The following is a 21,267-nucleotide window of genomic DNA, read 5'->3' on the forward strand; positions in this document are numbered from 1 at the left end:
AATTTTTATTTCTGGCTTATTTCCCTTCTGGCCAGGTGCAGCTTTCTGCACCATCTTTTCAGTGTCTTTATACTGTGTTTATGTGCTAAAAGAGAAATTTCCTTGTAACTAAAACGGAAAATGATGTAAGATTTCATGAACTCAACTACACAAGGCATTGTTTAGAGGGTCTTGAAACTGGAATCTCCACATTTCAACTTTTTTCTCAAAAGAGAATTTCACTTTTATTCAAGATAATAATTAAAATATAAAGATGATGATCTTAGAAAAGTGAAATTTAACATAATACAGTAAGATATTAAATGAATCCAGGTATTGTGATCTGAGGCAGTAAAGATATCATGCTGAGAGAAAACAGTTTTTTCTGGCTTGGTTTTAAATACTACATGTGAATGAGTGTAAACTCTACTCAGCCCAGAGGTGATAATACACTTGAAGGTGTACGGTTGCTTCTAGAAACGCCAGGAAATCTTAGAATAACTTGTACAGCCCCATCTTTTTTTGCAGACAACAGTTAACAGTAAATGGCCTGTTCTAGATAGAAATCATTTACGCCTGGCAACATCTGACTCAACGGCTCCTGGAGAGTGAGTGTGTGTGTGTGTGTGTGTGTGTGTGTGTGTGTGTGTGTGTGTGTGTGTGTGTGTGTGTGTGTGTGTGTGTGTGTGTGTGTATTAATGCACTCAAACTCAAAGCACACAGAGCTGTGGAGGTTAGAGCTTGCGCACTCGAAATTTTTTTTTTTTTTTAAAAGCAAATGATATATCCTCAAATGTTTGCTTTTTTTTTTTTTTTAGAGGTTGCAAAATAACTTGCATCCTTTATGTCCCTCAGCTTTGGTGCTATACCCAATTTCAAACAAAAATAATCACTGGTAGGTGTGTGCTGAACACCACCTTGAGTATGTATTTTAACATGTCGCCACACACAGGTGTGTATTTAAGCATCTGTCTATTATTACTTCAGCCTCCGTGTACCCTTTTGTGCTCATGTCTTTGTGTTGTCATTTGTTCCTGCTACACTCTGCTCAGCTTTCTCATTCAGGGTTACAGCCTCATTTCTGCTGACAGCCCCCCAACTCTGGGGAAGGCTCAGCTCGGTTTCACTCTTCTCATATTTAGAACACGGACACAAAACACAACAGGAAAAAAGATCCTGTGTTACACTGGCTTGTGAAACTTGCATTGAGCTATGCTAAATTCTTTCATTATTCTGTGTTAAGTTTGCCCTCTAGGCTTTATCTTTTCGTACCTGTTTTTTTTATTTATCCCCCCCCCCCCCCCCCCTTATGGGAGTTTCACAGGTTTTGTGATTGTAGTCACATTACACCCCCCCCCCCCCCCACCCCAAAAAAACAAAAAAACAAACAAAAAAAAACAAACAAAAAACCACACTATTGTAGTTTTAGTTTGAGCTTATGACCTCCATCCATCCATCCATCTTCATCCGCTTTGTCCGGGGCCGGGTCGCGGGGGCAGCAGCCTAAGCAATGACCTGCTGGAGAAAATAGTTGATTTACAACTGCGCAGCCCTTAAGTCCAGTGTGCTACCACAGGGGAGTGTGATTGAAATAATGGAACCAGCTTCTCCGCTTCGGTTGTGTGATGGGCTATCTGTGGTAGACATGGATCGAGAGAGCAGTTATTAAAAGCATCGTCCCTCCCTCATGAAATAAGCAGAATAGTCTTGTCTGCTCCCCCTCCTCACTCTTTATCTCTGAACATGCCATTTCAAGTATTTTCATCTGAATGTGTGTTTCAAGCGGTTTGAGGTCAGAAATCATGCAGTCTTGTTCTCAAATTCGCTTAAAGTGTCACAGCCAGGAAATGAATATAAATCCTTGAGTCTCCCAATTCCCCTGAGGATGAAAGGCTGCTTTTAATAATTGCTGCTCATTAACTGCTTCTGTAGTGAGCAAGCTCTCTGAGGCAACACTCTGCAGCCTGTTACACCTACTCACTGGTGACGAGCAACAGGAATGAGGAAAAACTCTAATCAGACTGAAGGAAGAATAATAACATCCCGATACAGTATTTGCATTTGAAAGATATGTATGCTGTGCATATGTAAAGCATCAGTGCTTCTGCTTGCATTCATAGTAAGGGGAAATGCACGGTAGTTTTAAAGGTAGGACCTGTGTCATTTGGATTCCCTCTCAGGTGACCTACTTGTCAGCCTGTGTTGACTGAAGCTGAGCTGTGCTGAGCTTCTCTGGGGTCTCACTTTCAAGTCTGTTTGCATGAGTCTTGTATAAACTTAGGAGAAGGTCCCCAAACACCTCCTTTGCTACCTCTACAGTGAAGAAACATGATGGGAGGTGAAGCGTGTAGGCTCCATCACACACCCACCCACCCATTTCTCCCACATGCTCCTCTCCATCCACCACCCTTCTTTGTTTTATACTGCCAATCCTGTCTGTAATAGCCCTTTCCCATTAGTACCTACTTAGGGTTTTCCATTACGTGATAACACCTGATACCATATATGCTTTTTTTGGGTACCTACTTGACCGCGGTTCCAAGTGATCCAGGGCGACTGGAAAATATGACATCGAAAAACTGTGTGCCACCAATTGGCTAGTCAGAGGCATCACACGATGAGTCATTAGAGCTTCTGCTTCACGAAAATTGAAACCGCCGGTTTTAAAACCAGGCGACAAGGGAAATGGCTACACGGAAACAACACGGTGGACACGAGTCTGAAAAATGCCGCAGGCCGCCCTAGTTGTCGTGTTCTTGTCGCATACAAATGACGTCACGAGACGTTCGGACGCGTTGCTATAAAGACCCCGCGCCACCTTAGGCGGTACTCGATTGTAATGGAAAACAAGTCGAGACGGGTTGTACCACTTCAAGTCGCGTTGAGGTAGTACTAGTGGAAAAAGAGCTGAAGCCCAGGCAGTTTAGATTGATCATTGAGGAAAATGAACTGAGATGTGAAACGGAGTGTGCAGCGTGCCACCAAGGAGGGGCTGTTTGATTAGGCTTACATAGTGGAATAAAGAAAAGCATGAAAAAGCACTGAGAGGAGCAGTCTGGGCCACTGCTTTCAACATTTGTCTAGTGGAGGGAGCTAAATATAAATGTATGGAGGAGCAGAGCAGCAGAGAGGTCACCCCGAGATGGGGGTGTGTGGGTTTTTTTTGTTTGTTTGTTTTTTGTCGTCTCTCCCCCCCCCCCCTCCTTTTTTCCCTTCTTTTTTTAACTGCCCAGCTTCATGCCCCAAAACCCCTCCTCTTGTTTTATGGTCCCTGGACCAGGAATTTTGTTTTTTAAGGGGTTGATGGCTGTAGGTAGCTCGGAGCTTTCTCTGTCTTTCATCAGATGTCTCTTATTAGATAAGTACCAAAGCCTTGTAGCCCCCACCCCTCCTTGTTCCTTGTGTTTTTTTTCTCTTCTTTTTTTCTGCTCTTTCTCTCCCACTCATTTTTTGTTCCACTCCCACTTGCTTTCCTGCCCGCCTGCTCTTCCTCTCTTACCTCTCTGCTCAGGGGTGGTGAGTAATCTTTTATTTTTTATCTGAGCGAGAGAGAGAGAGAAAGGGGAGAGGGTGCTGAGGCAAGGAGCTGCGGCCCAGCTTCAGTTAAAAGCTCTAATAATAGTCAACGCATCCATCTCTCCATCCAGCCGGCAAGAAGTGGTGTAGCCTTAGTGATCAAGTTAGCATGTTCATTGCGTTGCCGTGGTGATGGCAGAGGTGCAGGCGGCCGGCTAATGTTCTACTTGTGTTTATCTTTGCTCACTAGAAAAAGGCAGAAGAAGCTCACAGGATACTGGAGGGACTGGGACCCAGGGTAGAGCTGGTGAGTAGAGACTTTACTTTATCTCACAAGTCAGTTTTAGCATTTCCCTTTCCTCCACCCCCTGTGTTTTTTCACAAGGTCACATTAGAGGGACAAAGGATGCTTAGGGGAGAGGAACAAGCCTGATCACATCATGACCAAGTTCTTAGGTTAAAAATAATGAAGTGAAAACATTTGTGTGCTATCTTAAAGCTCCATTAGGTGGTATGTTAAATATTTAATTTTAAATAAAATGACTCGCATGTTGCTTGTTCTAGCAGTCGTACTGAAATGAGTACTTCTGCTCCTTTATACATTTCCAGACTACTGTGTTTTTCTTCATCTACATCCTGATATACTATGTGTGGCCATCTGGCTGTCCATACATCTTACTCCCACATGCATAGTAGCACACTGAGTGTGTCCACTTGGCTTTTTAAGTTTTTTTAAAAATTTTTTTTTTATTTTTTAATGAGCCTATTCAAGAGCCCACGCAAAATACTATCCCTAGTTTATTTGTTTTATGAGTGAGTTCGCTGGATTGAATTATATCATGTTATCGGTCTTCTGTCAGTCACAGCTTTGTATCAGTCTTGCTAACCTCTTGAAACCCTTAAATAATAAATTTCTAAAAGCTGATATTGCATAGATCCCAAAACTGCAACTTTCATCACGCGCTGAGCAAAATTCACTGAACCAGCAACAAAAGAAGACCGAAATTATATTTCACTTTTAAAAACTGTAACATGAATTCAGCCTTACCTTTGCTTTTTTTTTTATACCAAAACTTTAAAAGTCGTGGCTATCTCTCATTTCCTGAAAATCTCCCACAATGCCTCAGACCCTTTCCTGCCAAAACGTTGCCATTTTCCGACAGTTACAGCGATTGAATTTAACAATGGTAAGTGTTGTGCTTTTTGCATTCACTTGTATTTCTCGCCCTGCAATTTCTGGTTGGTGGGGTTGATGTAAACGTTGTGAAAGTTACTGTGATCCTACTGGCTCAAATGATTAAAAGGAGGGGTCAGTCATGCAAATCGGCCAATAGAAGCCAAAGTTACTGCCCCTCAGAATTTTCAGGCCCACAGATTATCCATTACATTCATGGAAGGCCCATTATGCACATGTATGTGGGCAATTCGTCAGAAAATATTCAAATACAAGAAATCTTTAGGCATGTAAAGAAAGTTAATGCTGTTAATACCTAAGAAATTTCAATTTTCACTCACTGTGCCAAATTGCAATACGCCTGGCTATGTCTTCACTAAAACCTCTGCAACTTTTCTCAGTTTCACTCCGCAGCATTGCAGCTATTGCAACTTTCACCATATGGATATTATGCACACATAATATCCATATGGTGATTCATGATTTTCTGGAGTTTTGTATACTGCAGCATATTTTCAAAGGTCTTTTTTTTCATATTTTCTTAAAAATATATATATAGATTTTTTTCTTCCATCCTCAGTTACTTTGACACCTGTATTTACACCTCTGATAAGGTCTCACAATTTTAGCTTTGTTTTGATACTAAGATTGTTTATCCAGAGTGTATGCAGAGAAATACTATATTTATTTTGGACATTTTATTTTTGAGCAGTAACCTCAGGAAAAACCCTGTGGTTTAAGGTCATATTTTATTTTATTTTATTTATTTATTTTTTTGCTGTAAGGTGAGAGTCATATTCATGACATGTTGGAAGGAAAAGTGACATATGACCTTTGTTTTATCTGTTATACAGTTGGAAAAAAATGGCTTTCTGTTCATCAGCTTTTTTTCCCTCCAATCCAGCCTCTGTACAACCAGCCATCTGATACCAAGCAGTACCATGAAAACATCAAAATGTGAGTTTGTCATTATATATGCCTACACACTCTTATCACTAAGTCTTTTATACACAAACACTAAAATACAGGTGTAACGTATTGAATATGTTAACTGACATGGGACCTCCTGTGGGATAAATGTCACTTTAGAGCTCTTGATGGACATGTTTTTATATAAATTAATTACAAACGGATGTATTTAAAGATGTACACCGATTTAGCCAAAGCGCTAAACCCACTGACAGATTAAGTTTTTTGTGTCAGTGTTGTGGTTTTTGTGTCTTTTTTTACAATCGCACCTGTCAAGCAATAGAATAAATTAAGCTGCGAGTGAACACAAAGATGGAGGAGAAAAAGGCAGCTTTAAAGATCCAAGTGATTTTGGCAAAGACCGACCACTGAAAGTGGTTCAAAAACTGGTGAATTAGCGATAAGGTCATTGGTAGTCAGTGTGTGTTGATGCACATGGGATTGAAGAACTGCTGCTGTTGACCTCTGTCCTAAATGGTGAACATCGGTGTCAGAACTGGATCCTTCAACAGTGCAGGGTGTTCTCTTCTAAATAATGATTTCTTTTACATCATGTGGATGTTTAGGGCCACTTTTTCCCAAATTAGCGAAGAGATTTGAAGAAGATCTGGTGAAAACAGTGTTCATCTGGGAAAACTGGATTTTGCTTTAACCTACCAAAACATTAGATGCTTTCAGACCAGAAAAATATATACATTGTTCTAATTACCTAATATCCCTTTTTTGTGTCTCTGTGTGTCTGCACTTTAAGAAACAGGGACCGATAGTCTTGCTTCTAGCACAGCACAAACCTTTGACCTACCTAAGTGTATGGTTGGTTTTGATTCAAGAAGTTGATCTTCTTGAATCAAAACTAACCATACACAGCCCTCTGGCAGAAACCTGTGTTTAAAAAAAACAAAAACAAAGAACAAAAGTCAGTTTTATGGTAGGGAGGAAATGCAGTGCAAATTCACTTGTCAAGAGAGATGTAAAAACATTTGCTTGCATTTCCTGTCAGCTTGCAGCCTGTCGTAACCACACACAGCGACACAATGTACTGAGAAATATTATGAAGCTGAATCCGGATTACAAGAAAGTCAAAAGGCCACAGAGACCAAAGCGGAGGAATATAAGTTGCTATGGTTGACTGGTTCCTGTCTTTTGGTGTCGACTGGCATATACTGGTAATGTAGGCACAAAGGATTTGTTATTCAAGCTTTTGGAAACCATCATCAGTGGCACCAGGACCTGCAGTTTGCTGGTAGAGACATCTGTTAAGGGTTAATGACTCCCTTTATACTTGGTAACATATAAAGAAAATAGTTAGTTTTTTTTGTTCAAATTATGTTCAAATTGAGTGCTTTAAACCATGGATGTAGTGTCAATTCATACTTCTCCTTTCCAGATATATTATTATGAAACATAACACACAACTTAAATCATAGTGTTCTCTGTCTTGTTGTTGTAGTTGTTGCCTTACCAGCTGCTAACTGGTTAATATTTCACCCTGCTGATCTCACTGCAAAGGGTCTCCTTTGCAACTTATCGGATATTAAGGATCTGCTGCTAAAGTCCTGGGGAGTCATCCTCCTTGGCAGGTCAGAACTGCTTCAGCAGCACAAGGAAGAGGTGCAGAAGACTCAGGAGCTAGTTTTAATGTTGCGACTGATTGATGTGTAATCAGTGTATACAAGGAATTTGAAACCATGATAGTAAAACGTTAAGAGCAACAACACCTACATAATGTAAATGAGGTCCACACAAGGCAATTCCTGTTATATTCTGTTAATTTAGCCTTTGTTTTTGTTTTTATTATAATTCCAACGATTGAAACTTGGTAACCTTAGCAGCCATTAATCCCTGCATTGGTTTTATATTGCCTCAGTGTGAGAAACTAGCTGCTTTCCACCACATCCCATATTTCAACTATCCTTTACCCACTGGCAGACTACAAACAATGACATTTCAGAGGGGGATGTGAGATAAGCTAAGTAGTGAGACTTGATGGAATTAATGTGTGTAACAATAGGGAGGCTAAGGGGTTAAAAAGACAAGCAAACACAAAAAAATGCCTACTGGAATAAGAGAGGAGCAGAAAGTATACAATCCTGTGTGGCACTGCCATGTCTGTCAATATAGCTTATGTCTATCTGTAATCTTTTAAGGACTGTAATTCACAGTGAGACACATCAAACGACTCTGGGAGGGTGTAGTGGCTCGCCTGCACCGTTGGCACTGTAGTTTGGGCAGTGGCGCACCACAAGATGTGTCTGACCTCTTACCCGCACACTGCTGTCTTCACCCCTTTTGATCCCTTCATCGTTTGATCAGTATTATTGCCTCAAAGCAATTAACTGAAAACTGTCTTCACTCTCTTCGTGTTTATGTTATTAAATACCAGTGTGTCGCTTTGAGCCTGCACAATTGACTCCTTTGTTTTGTTAACTGGTTTGATAACCTTGGTATTCATGTTGGGATAGGCGACTAGTAGTATCTCTGTGGAGCTCTGTCTCCATCCTAGTTCATCATCTCAGTGTATCATCACACAGTAGTAGTAGTGTCACAAAGGACATTTACAGATATCCTTTTTGTATGCAGTTTACTGTAACGGCAAATTCTAATTATGAGGTTTGAAAAGTTTTTTGGTTTTTTTTTTTTTAGTGTGGTGGCACCACTGTAGAACATCTGTCACAATTTTGCATATAATGCGTCTTTCAGCCGTCATGTTTTAGAGGTATAATGCCAAATTACAGTGTTCTCCAATATCTCAGAAATGGCACCGGCTTACAGCAGGACAAAGGAAACCTTTTGTAAGTGTTCAGGGCTGCTAATCTTTCCCTTTGCCATCTGGTGTCTAGAGGACAAAGCCATCTCTGTCCTTAAAGAGCTTAATCTATCAGTCCTGTTTTTGCCATAGTGAGTTAGTTCTCATCCATTATAGGCCACACTGTGTGGACATCTACACTATCTAGCTGGATTTGGCAGCTTTTATCTTTCCTCAACCCTGCTGCAATGCCACAGCTCAACATGTGTCTGTGTTTGTATGTGTGTGTGCGTGGGAGTGTTTTTGTAGGTTGGGGGTTGAGGCTCTGTAGATCTGACTTGGTTTTGGTACTACAGATAAAAAGTTGGGAATGCGAGCAGGGCCATCGTCAGCATTTATATCTCTGCTTACTGAATGCTATCGTGCTATCTTTAAATTTTCACAAGAGTCATACACCCCTGTTAGCCCACTTCCTAGTTTTCCGTCCTTGTCCATGACCTGAAGGACCCTGCGGCTCAGCTGAAGTGACTAATGTAGAATAAGATTACATTAATCAGTGGGGAACGTGACCTTACAAGTGACAGATTAAGTGTCAGGAATAAAACTCTGTCTTGCAGCAAAGAAAGAGACAAACTGAGTGGCTGCCTAAGGAGATTACTGGCCCTGACCTTTATTTGAAGCTCTGTGGCTGGCTGTTCCCAGCACAGACAAGTTTTATAAGTTTGGCTCCCCTCGCTGTCCTTTCCACCCAGAAGCAAGTTTGAGTTTATCGAGCGGTGGCATACAAGGACAGGCATTGTTTGTGTTTATGTGAGTGTGTGAGAGTCTGAGAGAGAGTGTGTGTTTATGTGGTTATTTTTGTATTGAGAAAAGAAGTGCCACACAGAAGCTCCTGAAATAATAGAAAATGTACCTGAGGATCTTGAGGACATCATAGGCTTGGCTCCATTATGTGAGAGAAATATGATGAAAGCCAGAGCAGTGTCTGACAATGATTGGATCCCCCTCACATGTTCTCACCTTATTCTTTTATTCCCATCCTTCTGCCCTCTGTTTTCTCCTCTTAGAAACCAGGCGATGAGGAAGAAGCTCATCTTATACTTCAAAAGGAGAAATCATGCTCGTAAGCAGTGGGTAAGTATAGAACTTCACATTTTTGACTCTCTGCTGGCCTTAGCCCGTGACGGATGACTAGTATGAAAGTGGGCCAGCTGCTCCTTGAAGTGCGTGGCCATTTTAGGCATACAAAAAAAAAAAAAGGTTGTGGGTATGATCTGCTGTTGGTACTTGCACTGTGCTCCTGGGAAACAATTGCTCTCAAAACCAACCAAAAAAATAACCCATGTTGTCATCTGAAAGTATAATTTTGAATTCACTGTACACTGTAATGAGCAGTGTACAGGGTTACCCAATGCTCCAGCCTGCCAGGGCCTGAGTAAGACTGAGCTAAAGAGCACGACTATAAATAAAGCTGAGATCAATGGGGTGAGTTCTGATGCTAGAGCCAGGCAGCCATTGTAAAATCAACTGACTTGACAGGAAATCATTATTTTTTACTGACATTTGCGTGTATCCAAAAGTAAAAAATATATGATGAGAAAGTAGCATCTAATCTCTCAGTTGGTGCCAGAGGAACTCTGTCACAGCATATTCTGTATTGTAAGTTGATGTAAGAAAGAAAAAAAAAAAAATGGTTCAAATGCAGCACCTCATCAGTGTCACGGTGTCCACTCTTCTCAAAGTGAGGAGCTCCTTGTGGGCAAAGTGAAGGGGGACGTTACATTGTAATTTATGAGCCCGTCGAGGGTCGTGTCTCCACCAGGGTTAATGGCCTGCTTTACAGCCTGCCTGTGAGGATGCTGGGAAAACAGTTGGCTGCCGTCTGCCGGAGATTTGACTCGAGGCTAGACTCCTCGTAGAATACCAACACGTCACTTTGCCCCCTCTGAACACACAGGGGTGCATGGTAGGATACACCCAGGAGACGTAATATGAAAAATCATTTTGTTCTTTGAGGGTTGCCGTGTGTTTTAAGGTTTCCTGTCAAATCTTCAGGAAATGCATCTTCTCAAACGTAATACTCCTCCTAGTTCAAATCCAATATGGCGTAAGGATCATATTTAAATAGATCCACATTAGACTGAGCTCGTTTTGTTTCTGTGATCCTTCAGGAACAGAAGTTTTGCCAGCGCTATGACCAGCTAATGGAGGCTTGGGAGAAGAAGGTGGAGCGCATTGAAAACAACCCACGGCGCAGAGCCAAGGAAAGCAAGGTGCGGGAGTACTACGAGAAACAGTTCCCAGAGATCCGCAAGCAAAGAGAGCTGCAGGAGCGAATGCAGAGGTGGGATGATTTGTTTTCCCTACCGGCACAACAGACACTGTTAATGTAACAGACTCAATCAGTTTGATTTGTTGCCTTATTACTGCTGCTCTTGTAAAGCGTTAACGTGGATTTGTTTCATCATGTGATGTAGGTAGCTCACTGCCAGCAGTGTGTGGGTAGATTTGAATGAACGGGTCTTCTTTTTTTCTTTTTGTAGCCGTGTTGGGCAGCGAGGGGGTGGGCTGACCTCATCTGCAGCTCGCAGTGAACATGAAGTCTCTGAAATCATTGATGGAATATCAGAGCATGAGGTAAGCTCTACTCTTAAAGTGGCTTAGCCCCTAGACTTGGTCTTCATGTGCATCTTGTATTTGTAAGTTCTTCCCAGTCAAGTTGGGAGAAATGTGATTATGCCTTAATATGTAAATCTGTATATGTGAGCGTTCAACTTGTGTTTTGTTAGGTGAATTTAAATGTGAAAATACTACAGTGGGAAATGTTTGGTTTGCTTCGGCTATGATAGTCTTGTCATCAGCTTTCCAGTGACTGGAGGGTTGCATGTCTAATCGACTGACAATAAATAATCGCAACATTGTCAGGAATAAATACATCTTTAGAGTCCTGACTTCGGTTCAGGAGATGAAGCTTGTAGTGAGGAAGAGGATGACGCTTTATCCAGATGCCAGGCGCGCTGTCTTTCTTTGTATTTTCACTTTTTTGGCAGGCATGAATAAAAATTTGCCTTCATGGCACTTTTCTCCTCTACCTTTGGTGTACTTTGTATGTGACCAGTCTCTAGCCACATGGATAAATGCAGTTAAGCAGAATGACAATGTAGATTTAATCCTCGCCTATTTTTTTTTAAATTTTTTAAATTTTTTTACATTTCTTAGCATATAACCCTTTCAAAAATATGCCTCAGTTCACATTTCATTCCAGTAATTCAGTAACCAACATTTAAACATCCTCTGTGCAAAAATTTATGTTTCTAAAGTGAAACAGTGGAAAAATTACAGCACTGTCAATACATGAATATCCAGACGCTGTACAAAAATGTCCACTTTCGGCACACAATTGGACACCATACCATTGGAATTTTTTTTAATGTATTAAAGAGCAGAAATTAATTAATTTTTATTAACAGGCCTAAAAATGCTTTTTTAAAAAATATTTTTGAAGAATTAACCACACATTTACATGGTAATGGCCCTTTTCTGCAGTGCGCATAGAGCGTTTGATTGGCCTCTGGGGCTGTAACTTTGGTTTCCTTTGGTCAATTTGCATGATTGGCCCCTCTTTTTAACCGTTTGAGCCAACAGGATCACAGTAACAATGTCACGTTGACATCACTTCAACCAATCTAGAAGATAACCAGCCTTTCTTTAGCCTGATACATGAAGTCTGAAGAAATTCTTGTTTGGTTTTGTTTGTTTAGCAGACTTCTGCGCATTTACGTAACTGCTCGTTTAATCATGGCTTGTTTTCGGTGTGTTTGGCGGTTATAGAAATGGTTTATATGACATTTTTGCTGAGTTTCAGAGCTTTCTGTGGATACCACACATGTCTGGACTTACATTTCTCACCTTTGTTATAACCAATTAAATGTGATCTCCTCCTTTTTGCCCCAGCACCGGGGGCGTGGGGCTTAAGTGGTTAAAAAAATGACCAACTATACTTTTGAGGCCACCACAACCCAGAAGCTAGCACAGCTGCTTTCAGCTGGAATGCTCTCAAAGGCTTTAGGAGTTTCTGGCAGTTTCTACTGGCTCTCTCACTGGTAGTCTTACCTCCTTTCTCTTTGCTTTATGTGCTGTGTAATCTGTACAGTTGACCCATAGCCTTAGCTTCAGTAATCATAGTTCTTGCCCGTTACACTCTGTGTAATTGTTCTGCGATGAATCTAAACCTTCAGGCAGAGAATGGGGAACTTTAGCATGGACTTCAAAATCACAGCTAAGTAACTGCCTGGAGATTTACAGGTTTTGGGAAGAGTTTTAGTATTAAAAATATTTTGACATTCAAGTGTTGTGGGGCATTTAAAGTACAATAGCTAATAATTACTCCAGTTGAAATGAAATTCAGTTCTCAAAGTGTGTTTTCAAATTGAAAATATAGTCACTGAAAATATCACAGACCAGTCACATGCAAAGTACACCAAAGGTAGAGGAGAAAAGTGCCAAGAATGCAAATTTTAATTAATGTCTGCACCTTCAGACTCACGATATGAAGGATCACACCTATGTTTTATCATCTGAGACAGGGTCCCCCTCACCAAAGAAGTGAAAACACAAAGGAAAGACACAACGTGACTGGCATATAGATAAAACGTCATCCTCCTCCTCATCACAAGCTTCATCTACTAAACTGAAGTCTGGACTCTAACACACAAAAATATGCACAAAAGCTCGTACTTATTCCTGACAGTGTCATGATTACTTATTGTCAGTCGATTAGACTGCAAACCTTCAGTCTTTGGAAAGCTGACAACAAGACAGTGCTTTTCATTTACAAACCAGTCCTGAGGTTTTGGTTCTTTGTTACGTTGCAAATAATTGAGTGATGGGAAATAAGTCTGTGAAGGAGAGCTGCTATTAGACCTAGCATAACAGAGCCTGTTGAGTCACCAAATCACACTGAAATTCTGTGCTTGTTTTCCAAATGCTTCAAACATCATGTGCTACCACACAACTTTTTAAGAGAGTGCATGTCTGTATTAGCACTAGGCTGTATGTCTCTCTGGAGATCAGCCCCCTCACTCCAGGATGTTGATTTCTCTGTCTTGTGTGGGTTTGTGGCACGCGTGGACACTAGAACACAGAGAAGCAAATGCGACAGCTGGCAGTCATCCCTCCTATGCTGTTTGACGCTGAGCAGCAACGCATCAAATTCATCAACATGAATGGGTTGATGGGTGATCCCATGAAGGTGTACAAGGACCGGCAGGTTATGAATATGTGGAGCGATCAAGAGAAGGACACGTTCAGAGAGAAGTAAGCTCCTTTCCTTTGATAATAACACTGCTAGAAACAGAAGCTGTTGGACACCCACAGCACAGCATATGACCAGACTGTTGGTTTTCCTTCATCTTTACAGGTTTATTCTGTTTTCAGATGCTGTATTAACTTTCAGTTCAGCTCTTACGTTCATAAAATTTCCTGAGATTTGCTTTTTATATAACATGGCGAACTGCGTCTTTTACTCCCTGTGAAACATGTGTGACTGAGAAAGGGTCAGGGAGTTGTTAGTAAGGAAGTGACTCTTCCTCTTTCGTGAGAATTGAGAAGAGGCGGTTCAGGCAGCCAAATCAAACCCGTGCTGTAAAATCGTCAACTTTAAAGTTTGGCCCCACATAAACTTCAGCTTCTTCTTCTAACAATTCTGATCTAAAAGAAATACTAAGTAACCGGTTTTATTTATTTATTGAAATATTTATTTATGTAATAGATTTTAGATTTAAAGCAGGGTTTTTGTTTTTCTCCTTTTTTCTGTTCTTTTTGTTTTATTTTTTTTAGGTAAGCTGAGTCATAAATTCTCATTTTCTTTCTGTGTGATTGCTGATGTCATCCCACCCCCAGGCACTCTCTTCGTGGTATTTTGTGACTTTCCAGAAATTACCATTATTTTGGATTCATTCTGTTGCCTTTGTTGTGCTTCCACAGGTTCATCCAGCACCCCAAAAACTTCAGTCTGATTGCGTCTTTTCTAGAGAGAAAGGTATACTTTTTTTCTCCCTCTTCACTCCTTTGTTTTTGTGTCATTCCCTTTTTTCAAGGCATAAGAAATGACATTTGTTTCATGTTTCAGACGGTGGCAGAGTGTGTGCTCTTTTACTACCTGACCAAAAAGAATGAGAACTACAAGAACATTGTGCGAAGGAACTACCGACGCAGAGGAAGAAGCCAGGTATTTTCATCTTTGAGGCTTACACTTCTGATAGATTCTCTGCATTGTGATTGAGTTGAGATAAGATTGTTTTTGTGTAGAGCACATGGGGTACTTTATGTGTAAATATGGCACACTGAAAGACTTAAGTCCCTTTAAAATCAACTCAGAATGAGGCTGATAATGTCTGTTGTAAACACAATCATCATCTCACCATGTTAAACCATTTTTCTGTAGTAGGGTGACGTTATTCCTGCTCCAAATAAACTCTGTTATAATGTATCTAACCGCAGGTGCTAACTTCATGGTGGCACTAATGAAATGGCACATGTAGGGCGACCTTTTCGTATGTTTATGAGCAAACTATGTCATCTTTCCTGAAGAAACTGCTCATTACCAGGCACTTTGCGACCATATCTCTTGATTAGCAGCTAGCATTTACAGCTCACTGTCACAGAGGGAGGTATCTGCAGAGGAGGAACAGAAAGTGCATTGCTATACGTCAGGATTGCTCCAAATGGTAACAGATTATTTTTGGGGAGAGGAGAAAATATAATAGGAAATGACTTAATATAAATGTTAATGTCTTTCCAGCTTCACAGAGTCCAATCTTTTTCTAAGTATTGTAGTGTTGTGTTGAGATCATTATTAATTTCACAGAGCGGGAGAGGACATTAGGGATGCTGTGCAAATGGAGAAAAAAGAATTAGCTTCTCTGTGTGAAAGGTGCATTTTTAAATTTACTCTTCTCCCTCCCTAACAACAAATGCTAAGTAAGATTTTGCCAATTGTTGTTTGGTTGTCAGGAGCTACTGAAAATATGTCTATTACAGAGATACACATTGTTTACATGGTTTGGGTGAGCATTTGCTCAGAATGATACTGCAAATACCTCAAAAAGAGAATATGAGATCTTAATTCTTGATGAAGAGCCGACTGATCATTGTTAAGCAGTATTTATGGTTTTAGGTCGAGCTGCGTGTCAGTGCTGTGAACTCTAACCATAAAAGCCCAGACAGGCAGGAAACTGCTGAGGAAGTGGTTCTGGGTGCTTCAGGAGCAAGAAATGTGCTACTGTAATTTCGGAACTTTCGCATCCTCTTTGGTTTTGCCTATGCTAAAATTGAAGCTGCGTAAATCTTCATTTAGGTAAAGTGAGATGCATTTAAAAAACAATAAAAGAAAGCAAGGTTTTAGAAATGAGGAAGAGTGGAATTTCTTTTTTTTTTTTTTTGGTTTCATATTCTGTTTAAAAAAACAAGAAAAAAACACCACCACAAAGGCCAGCCTGACACCGTCGGCTAGGAAGTCTCAGACTTGGGTTCTGCCACCAAAATTGCTAAGTCATTCGCTGTTTGGAAGCAAGCAGAACATGCATGAAATCGGAGAAGATAAATTGTGGTTAGTAATGCTAGAAAGATACTGGAGTAACCTACTCAAGTAAAGCTGTTAACCACCGACTGCTTCTTTTTATATTAATCTGATGGGCAGGATGCACAGGATTTTGACAAAATCTGAATGCCTCTGCGTTTGCACACTGAAGCGTGTTGTCAAAGATGTGCAAATTGCAGGAGATTTTTGGGTTGTTTGTTTTTGCCAAACTACTTGGGATTATCTTTGTAATACGGCACCTCATTGTTGTGTTTTTTCCTCACAGCACGGTCAGCAGCAGCAGCAGCAGCAGCAGCAACAACAAGTGAACCGGAACAGCCAGGAAGACAAGGAGAAGGAGGAGAAAGAAAAGGAGGCAGAGCGGGATGAAGAGAAAAATGACACTGAAGACAAGGAAGATGGAATGAAGTGAGTTGCCATTAATTTAAAAAAAAAAAGAAAAGAAGTCAAAACTATCCAAGCAAGCTTTTAGCACTGGGAGCTTTAAATTTGAGAGCACACTGACAGCTCAAAGAAAAGATGGAGTTGAGTGGGTGAACCCATACAGCTGGAGTAATTTTTCTTACTTGATCTTTTTCTCCAAGTCGCAATTTTTCGAATTGTTCCATGTCAGGATGCAGGAAATGGAGTTGGGGTAATTTTTGGCTATTGGGAGTTGATCTGGAAATGCAATCATTCTGTAACCCTTGAGCTCTTTCTCCCTCACCTCCAGCCAGACTTTCCACCTACAACAATTTTGAGCTTCCATTTGCTCTCCCTAGTAGAGCAGCTGTTTTCCTGTTTACGTTCATCCCTTTGCAAATAGCACAAAGTCTCATTTTTAAAACTCTGTGCTTATTTTGTTAGTCTGAGTTGTTTTTGGTGAGGAAAATAAGCCGTGTAATTAACCTAGCTGGGTGCAGTGTTGAAGGAGGGGGTGTTTTTAGGCACGGTGCCACTGAATGAGGCAGAAACGGTAGGAATTTCATTGCATTCTGTTGCCTGAAAATTATTAGATAAATCCATCCCTCTGCGTGTGTATTTAGGCACTATATTATGTTGTCAGCTGAGAGTGTACACTCTAGCAGTTTCAAGCAATGGTAGGTCATATTTGCAGATGTGTCAGACTGCAGGAGGATGATGATGATGAAGCGTTGCCGGGTGCCCGCCTGCTCTGAGGCGAGGCCAGGGGACTCCGTGACTCCCAGCACACCCCGCTGCCTGCCTGTCACCCCTGGCACAGCTGGCTTGCCTATATTTAGTGTGCCACCAGCTCCCCTCAGCAAGATTAATGGAGCTGGGGGAAGATGAATGGAGGAGCAGAAGGTTCAAATTCAGTGGCTGTCTCCTGGCATGCCATTGTGCAGACACTCAATAAATTATCCTGGAAATAAAAAGAATGGAAAAAGCAGCGTCTGCATACACGTTCAAATTTTTGATTTGAAGTTTGTTTCATTCTGAGGTATTTTTGCCCATCCTAGGGCTGTGTGATATGACCAAAATCTCATATCCCGATATAAGACATCTATCGTCCGATAACGACATAAATCACAAAAATGTAATATTTTCTGTAAATTCTGTGAATCTCGGGCAGCTCGACTTGCGGGAAGTGTTTCCAGCTGCGCGTCATGTAACTGTAGTCAAGTGTTCTAACAGATGCGTGAAACTATACATTTTTAGACATAAGTTGTAATGGCCGCCATTTTCTTTGTTATTTACTTTGAGTATTTATTACACAGCGTGGTGCGGGGCAAAGCCTGTTCTAACGTTTGAGTCTAAGGTTTATTTTTTTAGCACCTGGCGACTCTTTTTTTTATTTCTCATCCGTAAATAATCTGCTCTTTCACGTGATTCTCAACAGGATCTTTGGCTTTATTGTGAAAGGTTTATGTGGAACATAAACAAGCGGACACGCGATGGTGTTACCGTCGTTGTTGCTAACGACAACGCATAAAAACAGGCGCTTGTCCGTCCGTAGTGTGGTTATATAAAATATAAGAGAAAGAGAGAACTTTAAGAAATGAATATAGCCACTGCAGTGACCATCAAAACGATGAAAAAATATTGTTGTAAACAGTTTATTTTGCGACCCACGAAACAAACGATAGCGTAAAATGAAACGATAGACGTTTTTATATCGTCATCCGATATGTATCGTTATATCGAACAGCCCTAGCCCATCCTCATTTGGACAAACATGTCCGTGTCCAGGATTGGGACAGTATACCCACGCAAGTAATTGCATCAGGCATATAAGGTCATTATTTTTGCATATCAGAAAACAGTCCATTAGTTTCATTTACCTGCTTCTCTGTCCACTTATTGAATAATGTACCACAATTTCCCAGTGTTACTTCAGTGAGATGCTTTTTCTTGGTCCTGCTGTTTTTTAGCGTTGTAGTATTGAAATGTGTCACAGCTCCTGTTTGTTCAATATTTGCATCCTATCATTTGCATTTTTTTTTTTTTCAGAAATTATTATAGTCCCAATAAATATTAAATAAAATTTATATCCCTGATGAATATTTGGAACCATTTTTTTTTAAAATCTTGAGTCATCATTTTGTGATGAACTTTGCCTGCACAAAACTCACCACAGATCATGCTTGTAGTCTGTTCTTCTGCAATAAAACACTTGATTTCAGTTTCAGACTGAAGCCATTATGCTGTTGAATCATACCCCCCACCCTACCTTTGTTTTGTTTTGTTTTTTTCTTTAAAAGACTATTATCAGTGCCTCACAGTGCTGCCCAGAAATTAATGTCCCGTTTAATAGACCCGACCATTCAGCAACCCGGTGCATTCTCTTGCTGACTCTGTTGACATTTTCCAAATACAGGGACGACACCTCTGGAGAAGATGCAGAGGACAAAGAGCCTCCCGTGGCTATCAAGGGTCGACGAACAGCCAATAGCCAGGGACGCCGCAAGGGCCGTATAACCCGCTCTATGACCAGCGAAGCAGAGGAGACCTCAGCACCGCCACTCAACAATGAGCTCGGTCAGTATCTCTTGCATTGCAGCAAATTGGTGCAGATTTCTCCTCTCTCTTCTTTCAGTGTTAAAAAAAAAACAAATTATCATATGACTTAAGCCACGCTGAACTCTGTAGCCTTAGAAAACAATGTAGGTAAACAGCATGATAAAATTGCTATTGGACTTATATACAGATGTAAAGACATACTTTATTACAAAATCATTCTAAATTAACCCTATAATTTTTAACTGGATGTAAAAGATTAAGATGGCATGCAGGAATAAATTGTGTGCATTTGTTAACAGCAATTGAACAAGAGAGAATCTTTACAGATAAATATTTGCCATCATCACTCAGCACTGAGTTTGGTCACCTTTGATCTAGTTGTGGTCTTTGGTCCCGTACCACAAGAGTGCACTGTTGATCCTTTGTCTGTTATTCGTGTTGTCTTATTCAGTCTTAAACTCATTACTTTTGCCTGACTGTCACTCAAACACCATAAAAAAAAGAAATCGTAATGGGTGTAAAATGTGGCAGCATTAGGTACGCACACAAAATCCTATTGGCAAAAGATGAACTATTAATAAAGGACTGTGTGTCAGCACTGTCCCCCTGCTTAGCTCTGTTTCATGTTCTAACAGATGGTGTGTAAGCTGTGCACACACAGACAAACTAGCTTCAGGCTAGGATGGCATTTTTGATGTTTCAGCATTTGTGCATACATGCTGCAGGTGTAGTCACAAAGAATCCCCTGGTGACTCGGGCTGTAGGGGCTCTCAGTCAGCGGCCACACCCCTGCCACTGTTTGCTCCCTTGCTAGCAGAAGTGCTAGCTGGCGCAATGTGCCCTTCACAGGTCCATATAGAGGACACGTGAGCACAGACTCCTGCTGCGCTGTCCTGTCATGGAAGGCCAGGGACAGCCTGGCTTATGGCCTGTGCAGCGAAAGAAGCCAGTTGTTATGTCTATAATCATTAACTGACTTCTCTCCTTGGATTTCCTGCTTCCACCATCTAAAACAAACAGTCCCTAGCGACCCATGCTGCAGTGCTTCACTAGCAAGCAACTCAAGCCTCCCTCCCCCTCTTATTCTTTTTTTCTTCTTTAATTTCTCTCTGTCTTTCTTCTCGTCAGTCACTCCCTAACAGACATAGTGACAACTCCCCACTCCCCCCTCCACCTCCTCCCGCCTTCTCTAACTTGGTGGTTCTCCTTTTTTGTCTTTTTTTTTTTTTTATTTTGTCTTTTTAAAAAAAAATTTTTAACAGCCAATCTTGAAATGAATGAGAGCTCTCGCTGGACTGAAGAAGAGATGGAAACTGCCAAAAAAGGTAAGACACCTTTCTTTTCTCATGTGAAGTAGCTTTATTGCATGTTTTATGTATTATAATAAACTCGTCAACGCAAAGAATACTTATCAGCTTCAAGCACTGTTCGAAAGCATAGACAAGTGATGTGGCTGTGACTTCCTGTTGGTGTGGTAGCAACCACCACGTGCTGCTAGGTTATGTCTATGCATGTGTATGTCAGTCTGCCTGAACGGAGTCTGCTGCTTTTTGGAGCCGTTTCCCTGTGTCTCTGGGTCAAGGCAAGCCTGTATTTTATCAAGGAGGCTGTAAAGTCTGCCCCTTATCAACCAACCCCTGCGAATACGGCAGTCATTAACGAATGCGGCTGTTTATTGTCTCTCACTGAAGATTACTGGCTGATTCATAAAGGTCACTGACATTCTGTCAGTTTTCCTTGCACCTGCACTCTCTGAGTATGCTTTTAAAGTTGGTTTTTTTTTTTTTTTTTTTTGGTTTCGTTTTTTTAATATGCAGTACATTACCCTCATTTGCTGATTCAATGAGCCCTTTACCTGCAGTAATGTTTACTATGCTTTAAAGACACGTTTACATATTGCAAGAAAAGGTGAGTGTGTGTGTGTTGGCAGTGACATTGCATATAAAGATCTTTCTTTACTCTTCACAATAAATGTATCCTTTTTCGATAACTTCTAAAATAGTGGGCAAAGTTGATCAACTACCTCTTTGTAGTGCTAGGTCTTCTGCACATGATTCACTGGGTTTCACAAGGCGGCTGCTTTGTGGTAATTTATAGGTGATGTGTCATTGTGCTTTGTGCGACTGGCAGGCCTGTTTTTGAATGTTTTGAACAGCAGATGAGGTGCCTTGCAAACAACTATCAGAAGCTCCAGTGTGATATTAAAATCCCATTTAGTCTGCACCTGCTTTGTGCTTTGTGTCCCGTCTCCTGCAAATTGCTACTTGGGTGTTTGTGCAGGTTTGTGTGTTAAGAGGTTATTTTGTGATAACTGGCACTAGC

At 40.9% G+C, this 21,267-nt stretch overlaps 1 protein-coding gene across 4 annotated transcripts in view; it reads left to right on the forward strand.

Moving 5' to 3' along the window:
• The window catches only part of ncor2 (nuclear receptor corepressor 2), a 97,169-nt gene that overhangs the window by 47,265 nt on the left and 28,637 nt on the right, over nt 1–21,267 (forward strand). For all 4 annotated transcript variants that reach the window (XM_026187574.1, XM_026187575.1, XM_026187576.1 and 1 more), the window contains exons 7-17: nt 3,746–3,802; nt 5,574–5,626; nt 9,452–9,518; nt 10,556–10,728; nt 10,928–11,021; nt 13,522–13,700; nt 14,370–14,424; nt 14,515–14,613; nt 16,250–16,392; nt 18,803–18,963; nt 20,208–20,270. In XM_026187574.1, the coding sequence (XP_026043359.1) occupies nt 3,746–3,802; nt 5,574–5,626; nt 9,452–9,518; nt 10,556–10,728; nt 10,928–11,021; nt 13,522–13,700; nt 14,370–14,424; nt 14,515–14,613; nt 16,250–16,392; nt 18,803–18,963; nt 20,208–20,270 (1,144 nt within the window). The remainder of the gene's footprint in view (nt 1–3,745; nt 3,803–5,573; nt 5,627–9,451; nt 9,519–10,555; nt 10,729–10,927; nt 11,022–13,521; nt 13,701–14,369; nt 14,425–14,514; nt 14,614–16,249; nt 16,393–18,802; nt 18,964–20,207; nt 20,271–21,267) is intronic.

This window comes from Astatotilapia calliptera, chromosome 12 (assembly GCF_900246225.1).
Source record: "Astatotilapia calliptera chromosome 12, fAstCal1.2, whole genome shotgun sequence".
In the NCBI taxonomy this organism is placed as follows: Eukaryota; Metazoa; Chordata; class Actinopteri; order Cichliformes; family Cichlidae; genus Astatotilapia; species Astatotilapia calliptera.